Raw genomic sequence first — 17,817 nt, forward strand, 5'->3', positions numbered from 1 at the left:
AAAGATCTCTTACGACTGTTTTTTTATTCCTTATGTCCGTCTTTAATTTCTCGTACTTTTCCTCTTCAGCTAAGATAAGCGAGAATTCTACGTCGTCTATCTTTCTGTCACGCAAAGCCTTTGAGACAAGGTCAGTGATAGTATTTACTTTAGCCCTTGACAGAGCTATTGTTGTATCGTGTTTTGATATTTTGCTTGACAACTGTTTCATAATGCCCGTAGCAACAGCCGAGATAATACCACAGGCTGCCCCAACGCCGGCCAAAGGAACTCCAACGATTATTCCCGGTCCAGTAAGCGAAGTAGCAACGCCGGAGCCCGTTAACACAACAGATATGGATCCTGAAGTTATCGCAATCTTATGTAGCGTGCTACGGGCTCTGACGTATTTCTTCCTAACTTTTTCGTAGTGTTTTGCCTGCCCTTCCAAGTAAGCCAGGATTAAATTTGCTTTGTTGAGCCTAAAGTTTTCAGCGTTTAATTCGTTAGGTTCCTTAGGAAGTTCAGGATAAAGTGGAGGTGCTGATGGTATAACATCCATTATATATACTAATGTACGACGCTTTTGGGAATGATATTGAGGAGCAGCCACATCACGACAACCGGGATTACTGGAATTGGAGAGCATTTAGGAAGATGTTTCCACATGCAGACCCCAGTAAGTTCGAAAGAAGACCCGATGGTATTTACTATAACGGCTCTAGGATGTACAGCAACGAGGATTTGAAGCCTACGCTGGTTAATCAAATAGACGATCAACTGAAGCATTCGCCAATGCATAAGCCAACGCCAGCGCCAACGCATGTTGAACCCAGTTGGTCAAAGGAATTATTGCTTGGTACCAGTACTTATCCAATACCCGCGATGTCATTTGATGAACACCCAAGTTTGGACCTAATGTTGAACATGCGGGTCTCTAACGATCATTCCTTTCTGTTAAAGGTGCGAGATATCTTCAAAGACGTACCCATTATTCATACCACCGCTAAGGAATCTCATGAATGGTTAAGTGGTCCTAACATGCGTTATTGGCCGCAGCAACTAAACTTTGCAGTTTGGTGTGCCACTAGCGGCTGTGGTGTAAGCGCAAGCCTGATGAAGAATTCAATATTTATGTTTCATTTTCACTTCACGGTTAGAAGAATACTGCATGAAATGGGTGTTATTGCGCTGCCGGGAGATGCCACGTTTTATCCAAGAGATAATAAATACAGCGTGCCGGCTTATGACAGACTTTGTAAGGAGTTTGACGTTGTAGGGAAGGATTTCCGATGCACTGCCGGCGCTAACAATGGTCTGGGGCATATTTGGGCTTATTGGGGGATTGGTGGACACGAGCTAAGTGATAAGGAAGTTCATGCGTTGAATCTACGATGGAACACTGGGTATCACAAAGAAACTCGCGACAGTAGCACCTTCTTTGAACCAAACGCTAAGACCACTAAGGAAGTCAGAGACGGACCTCTGTTCAAAGACGAGGGTGGTAAGTATGCAGGGGCTAATCCACTGATTATCGAAATTACCAACGACGAGCAAACAAAGCAATATCTTAATTTCATACCCCCAGAAGGTAAAGGACTAACCAAAGCCGGCCTTGCCCGTTTAAACCGCAGCATAGAAGCTTACGTGTATTCTATCCTTGGAGCTCAGGTAAACGCCCGATCAAGTATAATCGGAAATACTGGCGCCGCAGAAGAAACGCGAGCCGAAGCCTTGATCTTATTCGAAAGTTCAATCTTGGAGGGTGACATTAGCAAGGGCGTACAGCGTTACCAACTAGCCATACAAAATTCTAAGGCGAGGTTGGACTATGCAGTAGCCCCGGGTTGTTGGTTAATGCCTAGTAATTTATCTATAAATACTGGTTCTGTAGTAGGATACAACAACAAACTTCAACGAGCTACTAAGGATATGAAGTTTGGGGTGAACGACGTGAACTCTGACACTCTTAAGAGCATTCCTCACTTCGTAGAGAAGTCAAAAATGTCGCATGAAACGAAGCTACCCGTAGTTAAGAAACCATCAAAGAAGGTCCTGCCTACGATACCTGAGGAATATGACCATAACTTACTAAAGGCCGGCTTAGCAGCTGCAAGCATTGGTCTGAGCTATTATATATGGCGATGAATAACCCCTACGTAGCTGGAGTAGATTGCGTTTATACGACTTACACAGGCGAGAAAAAATACACCCAAGCATCTTGGGTTGATGTCACGGGCATGTCCGTGAATTTGAATTACTCAGGAAAGAAATTGATAATATGCAGTATTTGCATTGGTACGGTGAGTGATGCAAACGTAGGATTTCGTTTCTGCGACGACAATGGAGTATTACAGCCCATGCGCGCGAAGACAAACAACAGAGAGCCTACACATTTCTCGGTAGAGCCGCCAACGAATAGCGCCGAAAATCTATCGGTTTGGACTCTTCATATGGTTGCTAACTGCCATGGGAAGGTAAAGCTGCAAATGCGCGTAGATGACACGGCGTCGGCGTGCATAAATAGCATAGAAGATCAAAGAGATCGACCTTATAATCACGCGACCATCAGCACTCTTACAGTGTTAAGCCTGTGAGAATCTGTGATTCTTAAATTATATGAATCCGCATTTAAGTGAAATGCATTACGTTCACTACTTAGACGTGAAGGAGTACGAAGGACATGAGTGGTTTGATATGGGAATGTGGGTTGAAGTTGGAGGTCCTGCGTTAGTCATTTGCACCATTAGCATTAACACGGGAATGAGCGCGAATGTGGGGTTTAGGCTTGTCGATGAGAATGACGAGCCTTTGCCCCCCTATCGAACTTCCCCGAACAGCAGAAGAGCGGCCCACTTTTCGATGGAGCCAAACAAATTTAGCCGTGAAGATCTGACGCCGGTCACGTTTCATATGGTAATTAATTGTAAATATGCTAAGTTACAAATGTTTCCTGATGATGGTAGCACCGATGGGCTGACGCCGGGTGCCGTAAGGATAAATAGTATAGGCATAGGCAGCCATATTACCGACGCGGTTTGGAGTCATAAACCCATTTCCACTATGAGCGTGCTGCCGCTAGCCCCAAATTATCAGGGCGGCGCAAATACTATCTTTCATTATCCTCAATCAAGGACGCGGAAAGAGCGCAGCAATTCTAAGGACAGGAAATCCAAGGTCCCTTCATCGACCTAGCTTCTTCAGGAGTACCACCCCAATAGCGACAACCAAGATCCAAATGTTATTCCCCACGAACTTCAACAGTTCTCCGCCGGCCCTAAGTGCCAAGGAAACAACCGAACCCAGCAGCCCAGGAAGACCGGCTGCCATCTTTTTTCCCAAGTCCGTTAGTCCATTGCCTAATTTCTTTACGCCCGCGCCTGTAGCCTTAAGCGCGGATAGGATAACTCCTACTACGCTTGAAATAGCGACCGCAAATGCCAGCGGAATACCATACTTCAAAAGGGCTCTTTTTACCTTTTCCTTGGTGGTAAGCCCCAGCTCCTTTTCCAGGTTTTCCTTTTGCGCCTGTAATTCCGCAAGGTGTACCTGAAGGGTTTCTGATTCCCTTTGAGCTGCCTCCCTTTCCTCTTCGGGGCGAGTTTGATCTTCGATGACTGTTCGTTGTCGCTCTATTTGCCCCTCCAGGTCTTCAATAGCCTGATCTCTTTGCCGAAGTTGCTCCTCTTTAGCGTTGATTTCAGCAACCAACTGCCGCCGTTCCTCTAAAGACCTAGTTATGGTGGTCCGTAAGTCCTTAGCTTCCTCATTATTAATATCTAGGTCTTGCAGGGTAAGATTGAGGGCTTGTCTGGCTTGGTCTCTTTCGTCTAAAGCCGTTTCAGCTTCTCGCTTGAATTGCAGTATGACTTCGTTCTTGCCCTTGATTCCTTTCTTTTGAGCATCTAGGAGCAGTCGGTTCCGTCGCATGTATTCTGCCTCCCTTTCCTTCATTATTTCCTTTAGTCTTTCGACTTCCCTTATCGCCTCAAACCCTTTTTGTTGCCGCTCTATTATGGTCTTAACACTTTCGACGGCTTCGTCAATATTCTCACTATTTTCTCTCATTCTTTCGGGTAAGTTGGGTTCTCCTAAGACCTTTCTAAGGGTTGAAGGAATCTTTTTATCTGCGTAGTATTTACCATTTATGTCCCTGATGACATATGGATGAGCATTAGACCTATTTAACCTTGCTACTATGACTTCCCTACCCCATTCGTTATCCGCGTTGAACATTACTTGGACTTTGTTTGGATCCCAGTTTGGGAATTCTTCCTTGATCCTATCAAAGTCGTCCGGGGTTTCTTCCATGGATTCATCCATTTGTTCCTGAACCTTACTAAGCCATGCAGCGCTGGGGGCTTCGGGGACAGACCCCAGATTTGTCATTTCAAAGCGCTGTGGAATGGGTTTGTCTGGATTTTTGGTCTTAAACATGCTCCTGAGGGTCCTCATAACGCTACTTACTCTGCTAACGCCGTAATTCCTTTTGACCCTTTCGCCGGTGGTTAGACCGTCTCTTTCGCTGTCGGCGGTTAGGTAATCATATTGGTCATCGTTAATGTCTACTTGACCTTCTTCGGTAAGGGGATCAAAATCACCTTCTACTTCCATTATATATGATAAGCTCAAAGTTAAACCCCAACGTATTACCTAAGCAGGTTGGCGGACTGAAAGCAGAACGCACCTTTCACCGGGTCACCTTTACCCCCAGCAGCGCCAAACCTGGAGAAACGCTGTACGTAGGCGTGCCCCGCCTAACGGATAACCTAGTCTTAGTTCCTGGCACCTTGGCTTTAAGGTTCGACCTAGCGGTGCAGTCAAACCCCACAGATGAAAGGATTATCGTTAACAACCTTGGTCGCAACATCGTTTCAAAGATGCGAGTAAAGTTCGCCGGGGAATCCCTCTTAGACTTAAACAACTATGACCTGTACACCACCTACAAAGATCTGTGGCTGACTGCATTCGAAAGGGCACAAAAAATAGAGCAGGGTATCGGTAGCGCAATATTACGTAAGGTTAGGACTCCCACCAAGACACAACCTACCGATTCTGGCGACGCAACTGACGTGGCAGATGCAAAGGCCATCAAGACAGCCTATGGTACTAAATACGTAATACCATTGGACTTTGAGGCTATTACCAGCCACGGGGTTTATTATCCTAGACAGTTGAGTGAGTTGCAGTTTGAAGTGACCTTAGCCAACATGGCTAACATCATTGGCGGGTTAAGCACTGCGTTGTCGGGAAGTATTCATCCATACGCCATTACCAACCTGGAATTGCAGTATGAAACCATACACTCCGAAGATCTAGCACGTAGCGCTGGCATGGAATACAGTGCTGGAAAGGCTTTCTTGTACGACCACGCGGTAATGTACAAAACCTTTAGTTTCCTGGATAAGACAGACGCGGTAATTACTCAGAGCATTAATTTACCACGTCGCAGTCTTACGGGGCTGATGTTGGTATTTATTAAGCCTTATGAAGCCGGTAAGCGCGACTCTGAAGCCTTTCATAACCCCGGCATCACCAACGTCGGGATTAGCATCAATGGAGTTCCAAATAAGGTGTATTCGCAGGGAATGAAGCCCTCAGACATCTACAGGGAAATAAAAAGAAAGTTTGGGGATCAAGTTACACCCGGTGAGTTCTTTACCAATAAGTATGCACTGTGGATTGATATGCGAACCACCAACGACGAGGATTTACATGGGCAGGGATTGCGTCTGGTAAATACCCAGGACGGCATTACCCTGGAAATCAAGCGTGACTTAAACGCTAGCGCAGGCGACTCAGACAAGATCAACGCATACATCTTCGTGGTGTCTGACGCCCAGTTGAGCGTAGAAATGAATCAGCTAAAGAGCGTCGCATATTAAGAAAAAAGGTATATATAATGCTCCGCGTATTCGAAAACAACGAAACTAAACTGCAATGCATAGTGCAAGGCGAAACTTTGTACTTCAAAGCAAAGGAGGTGGCTTTGGCGTTGGGCTATGAGCGTCCTAGAGATGCAATTAGAGCCCACGTATCTGAGAAATACCAGAAAAAATGGGTTGATCTACAAGGGGCTGCGAATCACCGCTCCTTTACTACGCAACCACATTCCGTGTTTATATCCGAACCTGGTTTGTACGAACTGATATTTAGTTCCAAACTACCCAAAGCTGTGGAGTTTCGCGATTGGGTCTTTGAGGAAGTCCTACCCGCGCTAAGGAAAACGGGTAAGTATGAGCTGGAGAAGCGCTTCGATGGTCCTAATAAGTTGGTATTCAAGATAGAAAATGAGTTCGATTTACATAAAAAGCTTGTAGATTACATACGTAGATTTCACCCTCAAATGCTAATTGCTCCAGGTCTAGGAGAATTACAGGATTCCAGTCACAAGCGCATCACTTGCTGGCAGAAAGGTTATCAAGCAGGTCAACCTGACCTTTTAATCTTAAATGCTCATAAGGAATACAATGGACTCTGTCTGGAACTGAAAACGCCCAAAGGCAATGGTGTGTTGTCAGATAAGCAGAAAGATATGATGGATAGATACCAGGATAATGGATATTTAACCATGGTAAGCAACGATTACGATGTGCTTTGCAGGGAAATCAACGAATATGCTCTTGGAATACGCATACCTTGTCCTTGGTGCGTTAAGGCTTTCAAGTCACAAGATACTTTACGAACGCACCAAAGAATATTTCATAGATATAATGATAATTAAACAAACACACTGGCGCGATCTGCTGCAAGGAGTCTCATACCGAATAAAAAATTATGTCATGTTCGAGGACATCAACCGTTTGAGGTTAGTCTTGGAACGCGACGGTGAGGAGTACACATTATGGGCACCCGACTGTGTAAGGTATGTACTGCAAGGCGAAGAATACACCAACATACGTAGTCATGGTAAGGTCAATGGTCGATGGAAGTTTGACATCGAACGTAGAACTGAAGCTAATCCATTGTGTGATTAGTCATCCTCATGAGCGGTTAAGTATTGGTCTGCTACGTCGGACCTCATTTTTTCCGTCATTTCATACACCGATAAGGTAATAGTCACACCTCCTAAGAACGCTGCAATGTAAGGTAACATTATATACTTATTTTTTATTGTTATTTTGTTAAACTCCACTCCTTCCTTACCAACAGATAATGATCTAAGGGCTTAGGACCATCATAAAGACAGCACCAAATATGCTGATCGCTACGTCTACAACCACAATCTTCACAGATTCCTTCCCAATGTTCCCTATTCTCCCACCTTACACCTTCGACGTCGTCGAAACCAACGAAGATCTCATCTATTTCTTGCTTTAACTTAGTCAAAGTCCTGGACGTTTCTGTGGGACAACAACGCTCTGCTACGTCTCCATGGACTTCACAGACAATGTCTTCGAGATGATAACGACGACAGCGATATTTATGCCAGTTCTCCTCGAAGAAGGGTTGGTCACAGCGAGTACAGCAGCCTTTTAGACAGACTCTATTCTGACGGTGATATTGTAAGGCCTGTAAAGTAGACATCTCCTTGTTGCAATCATTGCATTTGGTGCTTTTGGTCTTCTGACAGACTTTCTTGGAAACGTGGTATTGTAGTCGCTGCTTGCTACTAAAAGTCCTATCACATTGCATACACTTCATTATATACATCTTATTTCTTATTGTTAAATTGTTAAACGATGGGGTCTATCTTTGAAATTAGTACATATCTTCCATTTAACGAAATAACGATAAAAAATAAGACTTACCTACGATCTATCTTCCATTTAACAAAATAACAATAAAAAATAAGACTTACCTAAGAGCCTCTTTGCAATCGATAGGTCTACTTTGAACCTCATGATTCACTTATATCATCTAAGGTCCTTCTCGCCTTAGTATCCGCAGGACACCAATGCCCAACGAAGTCATCTTCAGGGAAATCCTTATTACAGTGAAAGCATTTACATTGCTTCTTCTTACGTGGCTTTGGTGTTGGTTGCGTGGTAAACAAGCAATCCGCCGGTAACTCACTCGTAATGCAATCCATATATATGATCACAGAGGGTATCGAATGAAGTCCTTAACGGACTCCTTAGCCCACGTCGCAATCGTCAACAAGGCACCAAACCGTTCTGCGCGCTTCAGGTCGCACATTTCATCGTACAATTCCTGCACGCGCTCTTTTAACCGGTCTATCTCCTCCCTTTGCATTTCTATGGTGTCTCTTTTATCTTTTGCGTCGGCGACAATTCTTTGCACTGCTTCCACTGGTTCCATCTATATATGAACCCAGATCACATGCCTTGTAACGCTCTGATAGTAGGACCCACCGGCTGCGGAAAGACCCAGTTCATCGTGGAGCAGCTATTAGGACCCTTTAGATACCGCTTTGACTACATAGTGCTGCTTTGTCCCACCTACGTGAACAACCGCACCTGGACGGGTATAGGAGTGAAAGATGACGACTTCTTCGTAGATATTTTAGACCCTAACGAGTTATCCAGCCATTTGAAGTTCTGGCACAAGCAATTCCCTAAAGATACACAGACGCTCCTCATATTGGATGACATTGCCTGTGGGGACGACGTAAAAAGGCGCACCTCCGAATTAGTGAAGCTCGCCTTTAGTGGCAGACATGACAACATTAGCGTTTGGTTGCTTTCCCAGCAGCTTACCAGCGTCTCTAAGCCCTTTAGGGAAAACATAGGCTCTCTCGTAGTATTTTATACTCCGAGCAAGTCTGACCTGGAAACCATTTTAAGCGACTACGGCGGTGAGATATCCAAGGAACAGCTACACGAATACATGCGGCATTTAAAAACGCACCAACATTCCAAGATGATCTTCTCTTTGAGGTTTCCGTATGACGTTAACATATATGGACATTGAGCAGCTCATAGATGAAGTCCCCACACAGTTAGATGAAAGTAACCTCAAGGAACAACTTAACATTCTTGTGTCTTCTGGGAAGTGCAAGGAAATGATAGGTAAGGAACTCACCCATGAGCAGGTTAATAAGCTGTCAGAAGAGGAGGTTAAGAAGTTCCATAAGAGGTACGAGGCTGCCCTCGCAAGTAAGACCACGGACGCCGTAGCAGACTCCGCTATCCGACTTGCCACTAAATTGCTTGGACTTGCACTGCCCATAGACGACGTGGAGCAACTACAGAAGGACATAAGAGATGACTATGTCATATCCCAAGAACTTAAGATAACCTGTGGGTGGTTGTCTTTGAAGTGCGGTAAGTTAATGGCAGTCGCCTCTGCGGCTTTGCACGTAGCTCAGCATGTCGACTTGAAGGAGGTACTAGGTTCCTTCGGAACATCTTGGAAGGACTTCAAGAAGGACAGAGAAGTCGAAAAGGTCTTCCAGGCGGCACTTGCTGAGGTACCTAGTCAAGTACCTGCAAGTGACTTATCAAGTACTTAGTCAAGTCATTCGCGGGAATTACCCAGGTCGCCTCAAGTACCTAGTTAAGTACTTATCAATTCCTTCAAGTCCTTAGATATAAATGAGTGAAGCTGAATCGAAGGCGGAGGAAACCCCTCAAGTAGAGGAGCAACGAATCACCAAGGCTAAATCTCCAGGCAGAGTTGCTGCCGGTAAGAAGCTCGCGGAGATGAACAGGAAGAACAAAGCAAAGAAAGAAGAAAAGGTGGAGGAAGAGGAATCCTTCATTAATCCTGGGTACGTCATTGGCGCGTTAGGAGTCGCTATAGCAGCAGGCAGCCTTTACTTACAATGGCGGGCAACGAAAAAGGTAGAACCACCAACGTATCACGCACCTGTGGAGGTTAGAAAAAGTAAGATCCCTGAAATGGAGTAGATTTATCACCACGTACCGTGGCGACCTAGATTTTCCTTCTTGCTTTGTAATATAATGTCGACCGCGTTGTTGAAAACTGTTGAAGAGGCAGCTATCATTACTTCCATCGTTGCGGGTATTGGTTGGGTAGGTAAGAAAGTGCTCAAAGAAGACTTTACTGAAGACCCAAGCAAGAGCTTCGCTAACTTTGCTAAGATGACCGCTGCCGTAGGCGGGGCTATCATGGTAAAGGATTACCTACGGAAGGAAAAGTACCTACCTAATGTATAATGGTTAGCTTAGTCGCAGGTGGAGTCATTGCAGCTTTAGCATTTACAGGAGCTAATTATGGCGGTCAATATTTGGATAGATTAGTCAGAGGCGACAAAAGCGGTGCCGCCGAAAGAAAGAGACACGACTTAGCGCTGGAGAAATATCAAAGGGACGTTGCAGCTTGGAATGAAAAAAGACAAGCTTACAGGGATTGGTTGGATAAGAACTACCAAGACAAAATGCAGGCAGACAAGAACTTCGAAAACACAGACTACGCCTTCAAACTTTATGCGCAAGCACACCCCGACTTTAGAATGAAAAAGCCTCAGTTCAAGAATTACTACCAGCCTTCTAAGAAACAAAAAGACAATGAATTGGTCTTTGTAGGAGTCGCAGGGCTGGCCGGAGGCGTGGCTTTGGCGTATCTAATATAATGATCGTCTTTTTGGAAAGCGACAAGAATAACTTTACCACGTATTTGAATCCTCCCATCAAAGCCTGTAAGGTTCGGTTGGTTAGTTGCTCTTTGTACAATTCTTGGTATAATTTAATTAATGGCTTTGTCATCGGAACTTCCGGCACCAAACCAAAAATACCAGATTCCCATTACACCCCAATAACACTGGCTAAGGAGCTAGCGAAGCATGGATACACTCTTACCACAGGATTGCCCCATGAAATGACATTCAAGAAAAATAATGGGAGCGCCAATCTAAAGGACAGTTCATTGGTAGAACTCCTGGGCCTTACTAGTACCACGATAAATAGCGGCAGTACATATGATGTGAAATGGAAAGTCGCATCCTCTTATGAAGTCTATTGCGACTTAGTCCATAGTTACAACAATGGAGAAAAGTCTTCTCTTATGTCCAAGTTTCTGCCCCAAGGTAATCCATTTGACCCAGTAGAATACACTCCCATTTCTTTGAGCTATGACTTGTCTAATTTGGTAGAAAGCATAAACATCACCATTAAAGTGGACGGAAAGACGGTGGATTTTAACGGACGTAAGATCAATCTTGTTTTGGAATTCATATAATGGGCCGCGTAGAGGACAAACTTAAAAGGATTTACTATGGGCCGGAAGGCTATTGGAGAGGAGCGTCAGCTATCAAGAAACTCGCGACCGCGGCCAGGGTATCAGACGAAACGGCTAAGAACTGGTTGAAAAAACAAACCCTCTGGCAGGTTTATCTTCCCGTGCCTAAGTACATTCCCAGGCCCAGCTTCACCGTAAATACCCCCAATGAAGTTCATCAGGCGGATTTGCTTTTCTTGCCGCACGATAAGGTGAGAAAGAAGACCTATAGGTACGCTTTGACCGTAGTCGATATCGCAAGCAGATACAAGGACGCCGAACCTATAACCAGCAAGGATTCTGGGGAAGTCGCAGAAGCCCTAGGTAGGATTTATAAGCGCGTCTTGAAATGGCCTAAGCTGCTGCAAGTGGATGCGGGGACAGAGTTTATGGGCGTGGTTACCAAGACCCTGAAAGACCACGACACTAAGATTAGAAGAGCTAAAGCAGAGTACCACAGGGGTCAAAGCATTGTCGAAAGATTCAATAAGACCCTGGCCGAGCGTCTCTTTGGATACCAGTATTGGAAAGAGCTGGAAGATCCCTCCAAACGCAATAGGGAATGGACTCAGAGGCTCCCCCAGGTCGTCGCAGCTTCGAACAACGAGGCGGCCAGGGCTACGGGAATGAAGCCCAGGGATGCCATAAAAAAGAAACACGTGGAACACAAGTCCTTCATCAGAAGTTCGAGGGCGGTCTTCCCCCATGAAAAGAAATTAGGTAATGTCACGGTTCGATATCTCTATGAGCCGGGTGAATTAGAAGGAGGATCCAAAAGAGCTACGGATCCTAATTGGTCTTTGGAAACTTACCAGATCCGAAGTGCGATAGCTAAGAAGGGTCAGCCCATCTTGTATTATCTTCATGATGGTCCCACGCGTGGGTTCGTCAAAGAAGAACTGCTTATCGTGTGATGTCCGAATGCTATCGTATGCACTCCGTCATCACACATCCATCGCTTACCGTCAAATGCAGACAGTGACACCTTCTCCTGCGTGACGTTATGTATCTGATGACCATAGCTGCGCAGGCTGTTCATCTTATGCCGCTGTTCCTTGCGTGTTCGTAATACGTTGAGGTAGGACTCGTGCGTAATGTCCTTCTTAACCACATACTTTTTTACGCCTTTAGCTTTCTTTTCTACGCCGTCTAACTTTAGCACGCTGTACATCTTTGGTTTCAGACCCACGTATTCCACGATGGGTTTTCCTAACATTTCGTCTTTCATCTTCCCAATTACCTTCTTATTCTTCGCAGAGTAAAGGAAGTGCTCCTTCGGGTAACCGCTGGTGTCGTACTCGTCTATGTCGGGGAGGCAGTCTTTGTAAACGTCTTCCGTTTGCACTTCTAGAATTAGGGAGTCGGTGTCTGTGTACAGGAGGCGACAGCGGTCTCCGTACTTTGGCTTAAGCTTATCGTAGTAGAACTCGTACATAAGCAGCTTCGATAGATCCAGCACCGTAAAGCCTGTGTAAACGGGCTTGTTTAGTAAGAGGTTTGCCTTTTTCATGTGAATCACGTAGAAGTTCAGCATTTCTACGTATCTAACGAAGCCTGGCTGTGACACGTATGCTTCTGCTTCCTCTTTGGTGCTGACTATTTTTACGCTTACGCGCTTGCGGATGTTCTCCATTGTCTTTCCGAACACGCTGTTGTTCATCAGTTTGAAGAGGTTTTTCTCGAAGTCATTTTTCGCTGCGGTACGCTTTTGCGTGTTAAAGTCAATGTAGGGGCGCATCCAGGGTTCCTGCGTGAATTTTAGGACTCTGTGGATCTTCTCTACGCGCATTCCGTGTCGCACGTAGAACTGCAGGTTGCGGTAATGTACCACATACTTCTTCTTATCCATCAGGTTCATAGTTAGTTTCCTGTACGGTTTGTAACCAGGGCACATTTGCTTTTGCAGCGGACTTAGCTGCTTAAATGGTATCTCTATCGCTTCTGGTGCTAAGGGGAACTCATTGTGTTCGTCGTGCAGGCGCTCTGGGTACTCCAGATCCACTTCTAAGACGTAACCCTTGTCTTCCTCCTTTCCTACCTGCATGTAGAAGTCTATCGGCTTCACTGGATCCCATTCGAAGTCTCTCACAGGTAGGTACTGTGACATTGCCCAACCATAAAGGTTATTCGCATCCAGGTAGTAAATGTATGTGGTTGGTTTCTCTGGGTCGTGCTCTACTAAGGGGTTGTTTGCGCGGGCGTAACGTCGGCTGGGTCCGCATACGCCGCCACGAATACCGTCTTCCATAAACCGATACATGTCGTACTCCGTTAGGAGATCCAACTGCGCATTTGTCTTCTTTAACAAAGCACTCCAGCTGAGCCCAGGAGCCGTGTAGAAATTAGCGGGATCCAATCCGTAATATTCCATAGCCATCTTTCTGAAGCTTTGGAAAACATCTGCAAGCAGCACTACGTCAGACCTTAGGTAGATGTCGTGGTAGTCGCCCATGTTCTCACAGGAGTACTTTTCCCACACGTCTAACGCATGCTGGTACTCCTCATCCTTTATACCAGACTCGTTTAGGGTGCTGTAGAAGCGATCTTTGGGTGGTAGGGGTTCTTTGAATCGATCCCAGGAGTCCATGTATTCGTATGGGTAGACTCCTTTCCTTTCCGCGCCGTATTGACTGGAAATGGGAAAGTTGGTGTTATACTTTACGAGGTTTGCTAAGGAGTCCGCCATAAACTGCTGCGAATCTAAGAACTTTAGCTTACCCACAGTTACGGACATGTAGCGCTCTTTGTTGTTGGGTATGCATTTGACGTCGGAGCCGTCTGTTCCTTGTAGTAGCAAATGGGAGTCGTAACCGCGGAGGTTGTGAAAGAACACCGGAATCTCCATGTCTGGATTTACTTTGAAGTTTATATTGCATTTCCAATGAGCCGCTCCTCTGTATTTACCCGTGATGTGGCAGTGATCCCTAACCTTATCCACATAGAAATCCTCAACAAATGCTTTGTGGCAGTGAATGCAGTGCGTGGAGGACTTTCCCGGCTTCTCACCTTTCTTAGCATACTTCCCGCATTTAAAATGAGCTTCTCCTAGATACTTTCCATCTTCATCCCACGCTTTCTTGGCTCGTCTTCCAAACTGAAGAAGCGTATGTTGACAAATGTGGCATTTTTTTGCCTTGTTAAAAGCCTCCTGGTTCTCTTTGGTAAATTCCATCTTCTTTGGACATCTTAATTGTTCTCTTATCTCTCCCTCCTCTTCTCGCAATGCTTCTAGAAACTCATTAGCTGCGTTCTTACCTCGGTAAATCACAGGAGGGTTTGCTTTACCGTCTGATCTGACTACTATGTAACCAAAGGAGCAGATCTCGTGTAATCCTACCTTATTCGTGGCGCCACGTTTCTGCTCTTCCTTAGTTATCAACGCTTCGAAGTCTGCATATATCACGTAAGGCACTTGCATCTGCTTTTGATGGTCTGCGTATGAAAGCTCTTTGTTGGTGGGCATCTGGATCCGTTGCGCCACTTCTTCGACTCCGCGGCAGATCTCATCGTGTTTCTTTAGGGTATTTAAGGATGTAAATGACAGCAAGCAGCAGTCGCAGAAGTACTTTTTACCTTTGTGCTTAGTATGTCTGTAGAATAGTCTGCTAATGTGTTTAACCCATGAGTAGTGTCCGCCGTGGTAGAATAAATGTACGCGCTCTCCTTTACTTTTTGACAGAACTAACGGTACTATCGTCTGCTCTCTGACTCCGTAAACGTTAATTGCTAGATCGTTTATTTCCTCAAATATGGGGATGTCTATCAACTGCATGGGAAATTCCACACCATCCCACTCTAAATCATCTGTGGGATACTTACTTGTCCTACAGGGATCCTTCTCTGCTGGATACAGTGCAGACCTGATTGCCCACATAAAGCATCGATTGTCTTCATTCTTCACGTTTACAATAGCCTTCTTCCTTTCTACCCACGTTGGTAGCGGTACGTAACTCCCCCCTCGTATGGGTACGTACCTGGCTATACTTATCTCTATTCCTTCAACCTCCTCTACTGTCCAACCCGATCCTTCTTTCGTGTAGTTAGACAGCGACTCCATTATTGCTTCTAAGGCTTCACTGAGTGACCTATCCAGATTCGTGGATTCTAATATCACTAACGACTTTGATCGCAACATTGCTGTCGTCATTACCTCGTCTTTTGACAAACTTACTTCTACCATTATGCTCGCTTTCAGGGCTCCTAATTCTTCTATACCTTTTCGGAGAGTCCTTTTAACCTTCCTTTCTGACTGACGCCAAAACTGTCTAACGTCAATCTCACCGTTACCGGGTATTGGCACCGTGCTGAAGTTGCTTTGGGATTCCATCTATATAATAGGAAATATTTTATACCTAATACCAAGCACTTTTTAAGTCGTCGTAGTCGTACTCACAGTCCTGACAATGCCAAAACAATTTAACCTTAGTCTCAAACTTCTTACCACATCCACAATCATAACTGCTCATACACTTCGTCTTCATTTTCAAATGCTTTTTCAAATCCGCTTCTTTCTTAAAAGTTCTCTTACATTCTTCGCACTCCATATATAGACTAACATATTTGCGCTGTTGCCCCCAACCACACTTGGAGTGGGTCGTTTCCGTAGGTGGATTTTTGACACGGGTCTTGCCCGTGTTGAGATTGCGCTGGAACCCCCATTCCCTATACTACTTACTTCGTAGTTACAAAGATTTGAAAATGATATTTTTTCGTTAAAACAAAATTTCAAAATACAAAATCGAGAAAGAAGGCTTGCAGGTACCTCTGAAATATATTTGCTTTCAAAAATAGTTTGTGTTTAGTGAAAAAATAAAGGTTTTTTTCTCATGGCGAACAATTTTAAATTCGGCGCCATTTTGGTTGCTAGCGAAAGACGTGCATAGCAACATGGATTGGCCGAGTAGTGGCCTGAAACCTAATGTCCACAACGAAACAGCCGTGATCTGCACGTACCATACCTTCTTACCATACGTCCGTTTGACCGTTTCAGGACTTACAAACAGATTAGCGGCTATCTCCTGGTATGTTTTTGCATAAAACAAATGTTGGTATACCATTCTCCACCTTAAATCATCCGAGAAAGCCCGCGGCATCTTTCAGATTCAGTTTTCAATACTGTAATTTACTTTTGCATCAGTATGCTAATTTAAAAAATCCACGCGCGTAAAACTGAATATTTAATGAGACACGTGACATTTATTGTCCTATAAACCTCTTTTCACTTGGACAACGTTTTTGGGATCGACTGTATAAGCATAAGTCGAAACTAAGGTGATACAAACCGGCGAGGCTGACCGTAGATGAACTCTCACACATTCTAGACGCTTCTTATACTAATCCTACCCACAAGGGACCCGACGCTAATTACGCACGAGCTAACAAGCTCCCGTGCCGGCAAAATAACCATTTGTGTAAATCTCGTGCCTCGCTTGGCACAAATTACATTTAAATTAATCAGTTTGTAGCTGCTCTATTATAATTGTATCAGGAAAATAACGATTACATTTTGGCTTGGACAAATAGAAGACATCGTCATGGTGTCTGGGTCTCAGTTTGATTATAGCGTCGATATTAACCGACCGTTTTTATACCCGCTTAATACAAGCAACATGCCCTCTTTTTAACCCGAAGTATATGTTAAATAATTGTACGAACTTTAATCTTTTGGCTAATTAACGGATAAGCTGTAATTTCCTATACTTAGCTTCCATGAAAAAAAGATGTCCCACTTGGGAAACGGGCAATTAGCTAGTTGTCTAGACGTGCAAGACGTTAACTCAGTCCTACGCCCACACTATTCCGATCAACAAACAATCGATGCTTGACTGAATATTTGTGTTTACTTTGCTTGATGTGAACTTCAACGTTTCCCTCGATTCGCCATAGGCAGTCTTCTTTGCGTGGTAGTGTCAGAGATGACGTCATGATGACGTCAAATTTGTACTATGTATGACGTGTAAAATGTTCAAAAACTCATGCAGGGTACAGAGATGGACAGAGTTGGTTGCTTATTCATGAAGTATGAACCCTCTTCTAGATCGCATTTGTAGGCGTTTGAATGGCTTTCGATTCCCAATCAAACTGCATGTTGCCTGCGTTTCCGGCGTGTATGAACCATAAGCATTGTATTAATCTTGGGTGAAAAACGTATTGCGCATGTCGGAAAAAAGAGCGACTTATCGGAACAATCTCCTTCATAATTTAAATTGATCTATTCCTCTCTCTTTATTGATAAGGGTTGGTACCGCGTCCAGGGTTCGTATATCGCATTCGCTGGTTCGCTTTGCTCGTTGGTTCGTTCACTGCGTTTGTAGTTGGCTCGTAGTAGGTCAGTGAGATCATTGGTTTGTGGTTGTTTCGTAGATGCCGGTCGAAGTTGGTTCGCAGGTGGCTCGTGGCTGGTTCGTAGTTGGTTAACAGTTGGATCGAGCCGGATCGAGTTAGATCGTAGGTGTCGTTTCGCAGTTGGTTCGTAGCTAGGTCGTTCGTTCGTTTGTTCGTTCGATCGCTTGTTTTTGTTTTAGTATGTTCTGTTCCGTTCATCATCCTTTTAAATATAAAAATCTTTATCAACTGACATCATATTTTAAAACTCGTCTATTAACCCTATTCACAAAAGATCAAAAAGATATAATTATTCAAAATTCACTGAAAACATCTCCAAAAATAGCAATATTAGAATAGTACACTATAGTG

General features: G+C 44.5%; 1 protein-coding gene across 1 annotated transcript; it reads left to right on the top strand.

Annotated features, from left to right (window-relative positions):
• The first annotated feature begins 2,619 nt into the window (after nucleotides 1–2,619).
• On the top strand, nucleotides 2,620–6,703 carry LOC148906201 (uncharacterized). Its single transcript, XM_089039425.1, has 3 exons — nucleotides 2,620–2,983; nucleotides 5,955–6,209; nucleotides 6,342–6,703. The coding sequence occupies exons 1-3, from the start codon at nucleotides 2,620–2,622 to the stop codon at nucleotides 6,701–6,703; spliced, it is 981 nt and encodes a 326-aa protein (XP_088895551.1).
• The last annotated feature ends 11,114 nt before the right edge of the window (nucleotides 6,704–17,817 follow it).

This window comes from Actinia tenebrosa, unplaced genomic scaffold (assembly GCF_029948245.1).
Source record: "Actinia tenebrosa isolate PJP-AT-01 unplaced genomic scaffold, QUT_ActTen_1.0 PGA_scaffold6__47_contigs__length_16458017, whole genome shotgun sequence".
Lineage (NCBI taxonomy): Eukaryota > Metazoa > Cnidaria > Anthozoa > Actiniaria > Actiniidae > Actinia > Actinia tenebrosa.

Excerpts from the sequence above, each read along its gene's own strand:
- LOC148906201 (XM_089039425.1), top strand. The coding sequence starts at position 2,620 with ATGCATTACGTTCACTACTTAGACGTGAAGGAGTACGAAGGACATGAG. Across the intron at positions 2,984-5,954 it reads GGGTGCCGTAAGGATAAATA|CAAAGGAGGTGGCTTTGGCG; the intron begins GTATAGGCATAG and ends TGTACTTCAAAG. Across the intron at positions 6,210-6,341 it reads ACCCGCGCTAAGGAAAACGG|GTCTAGGAGAATTACAGGAT; the intron begins GTAAGTATGAGC and ends TAATTGCTCCAG.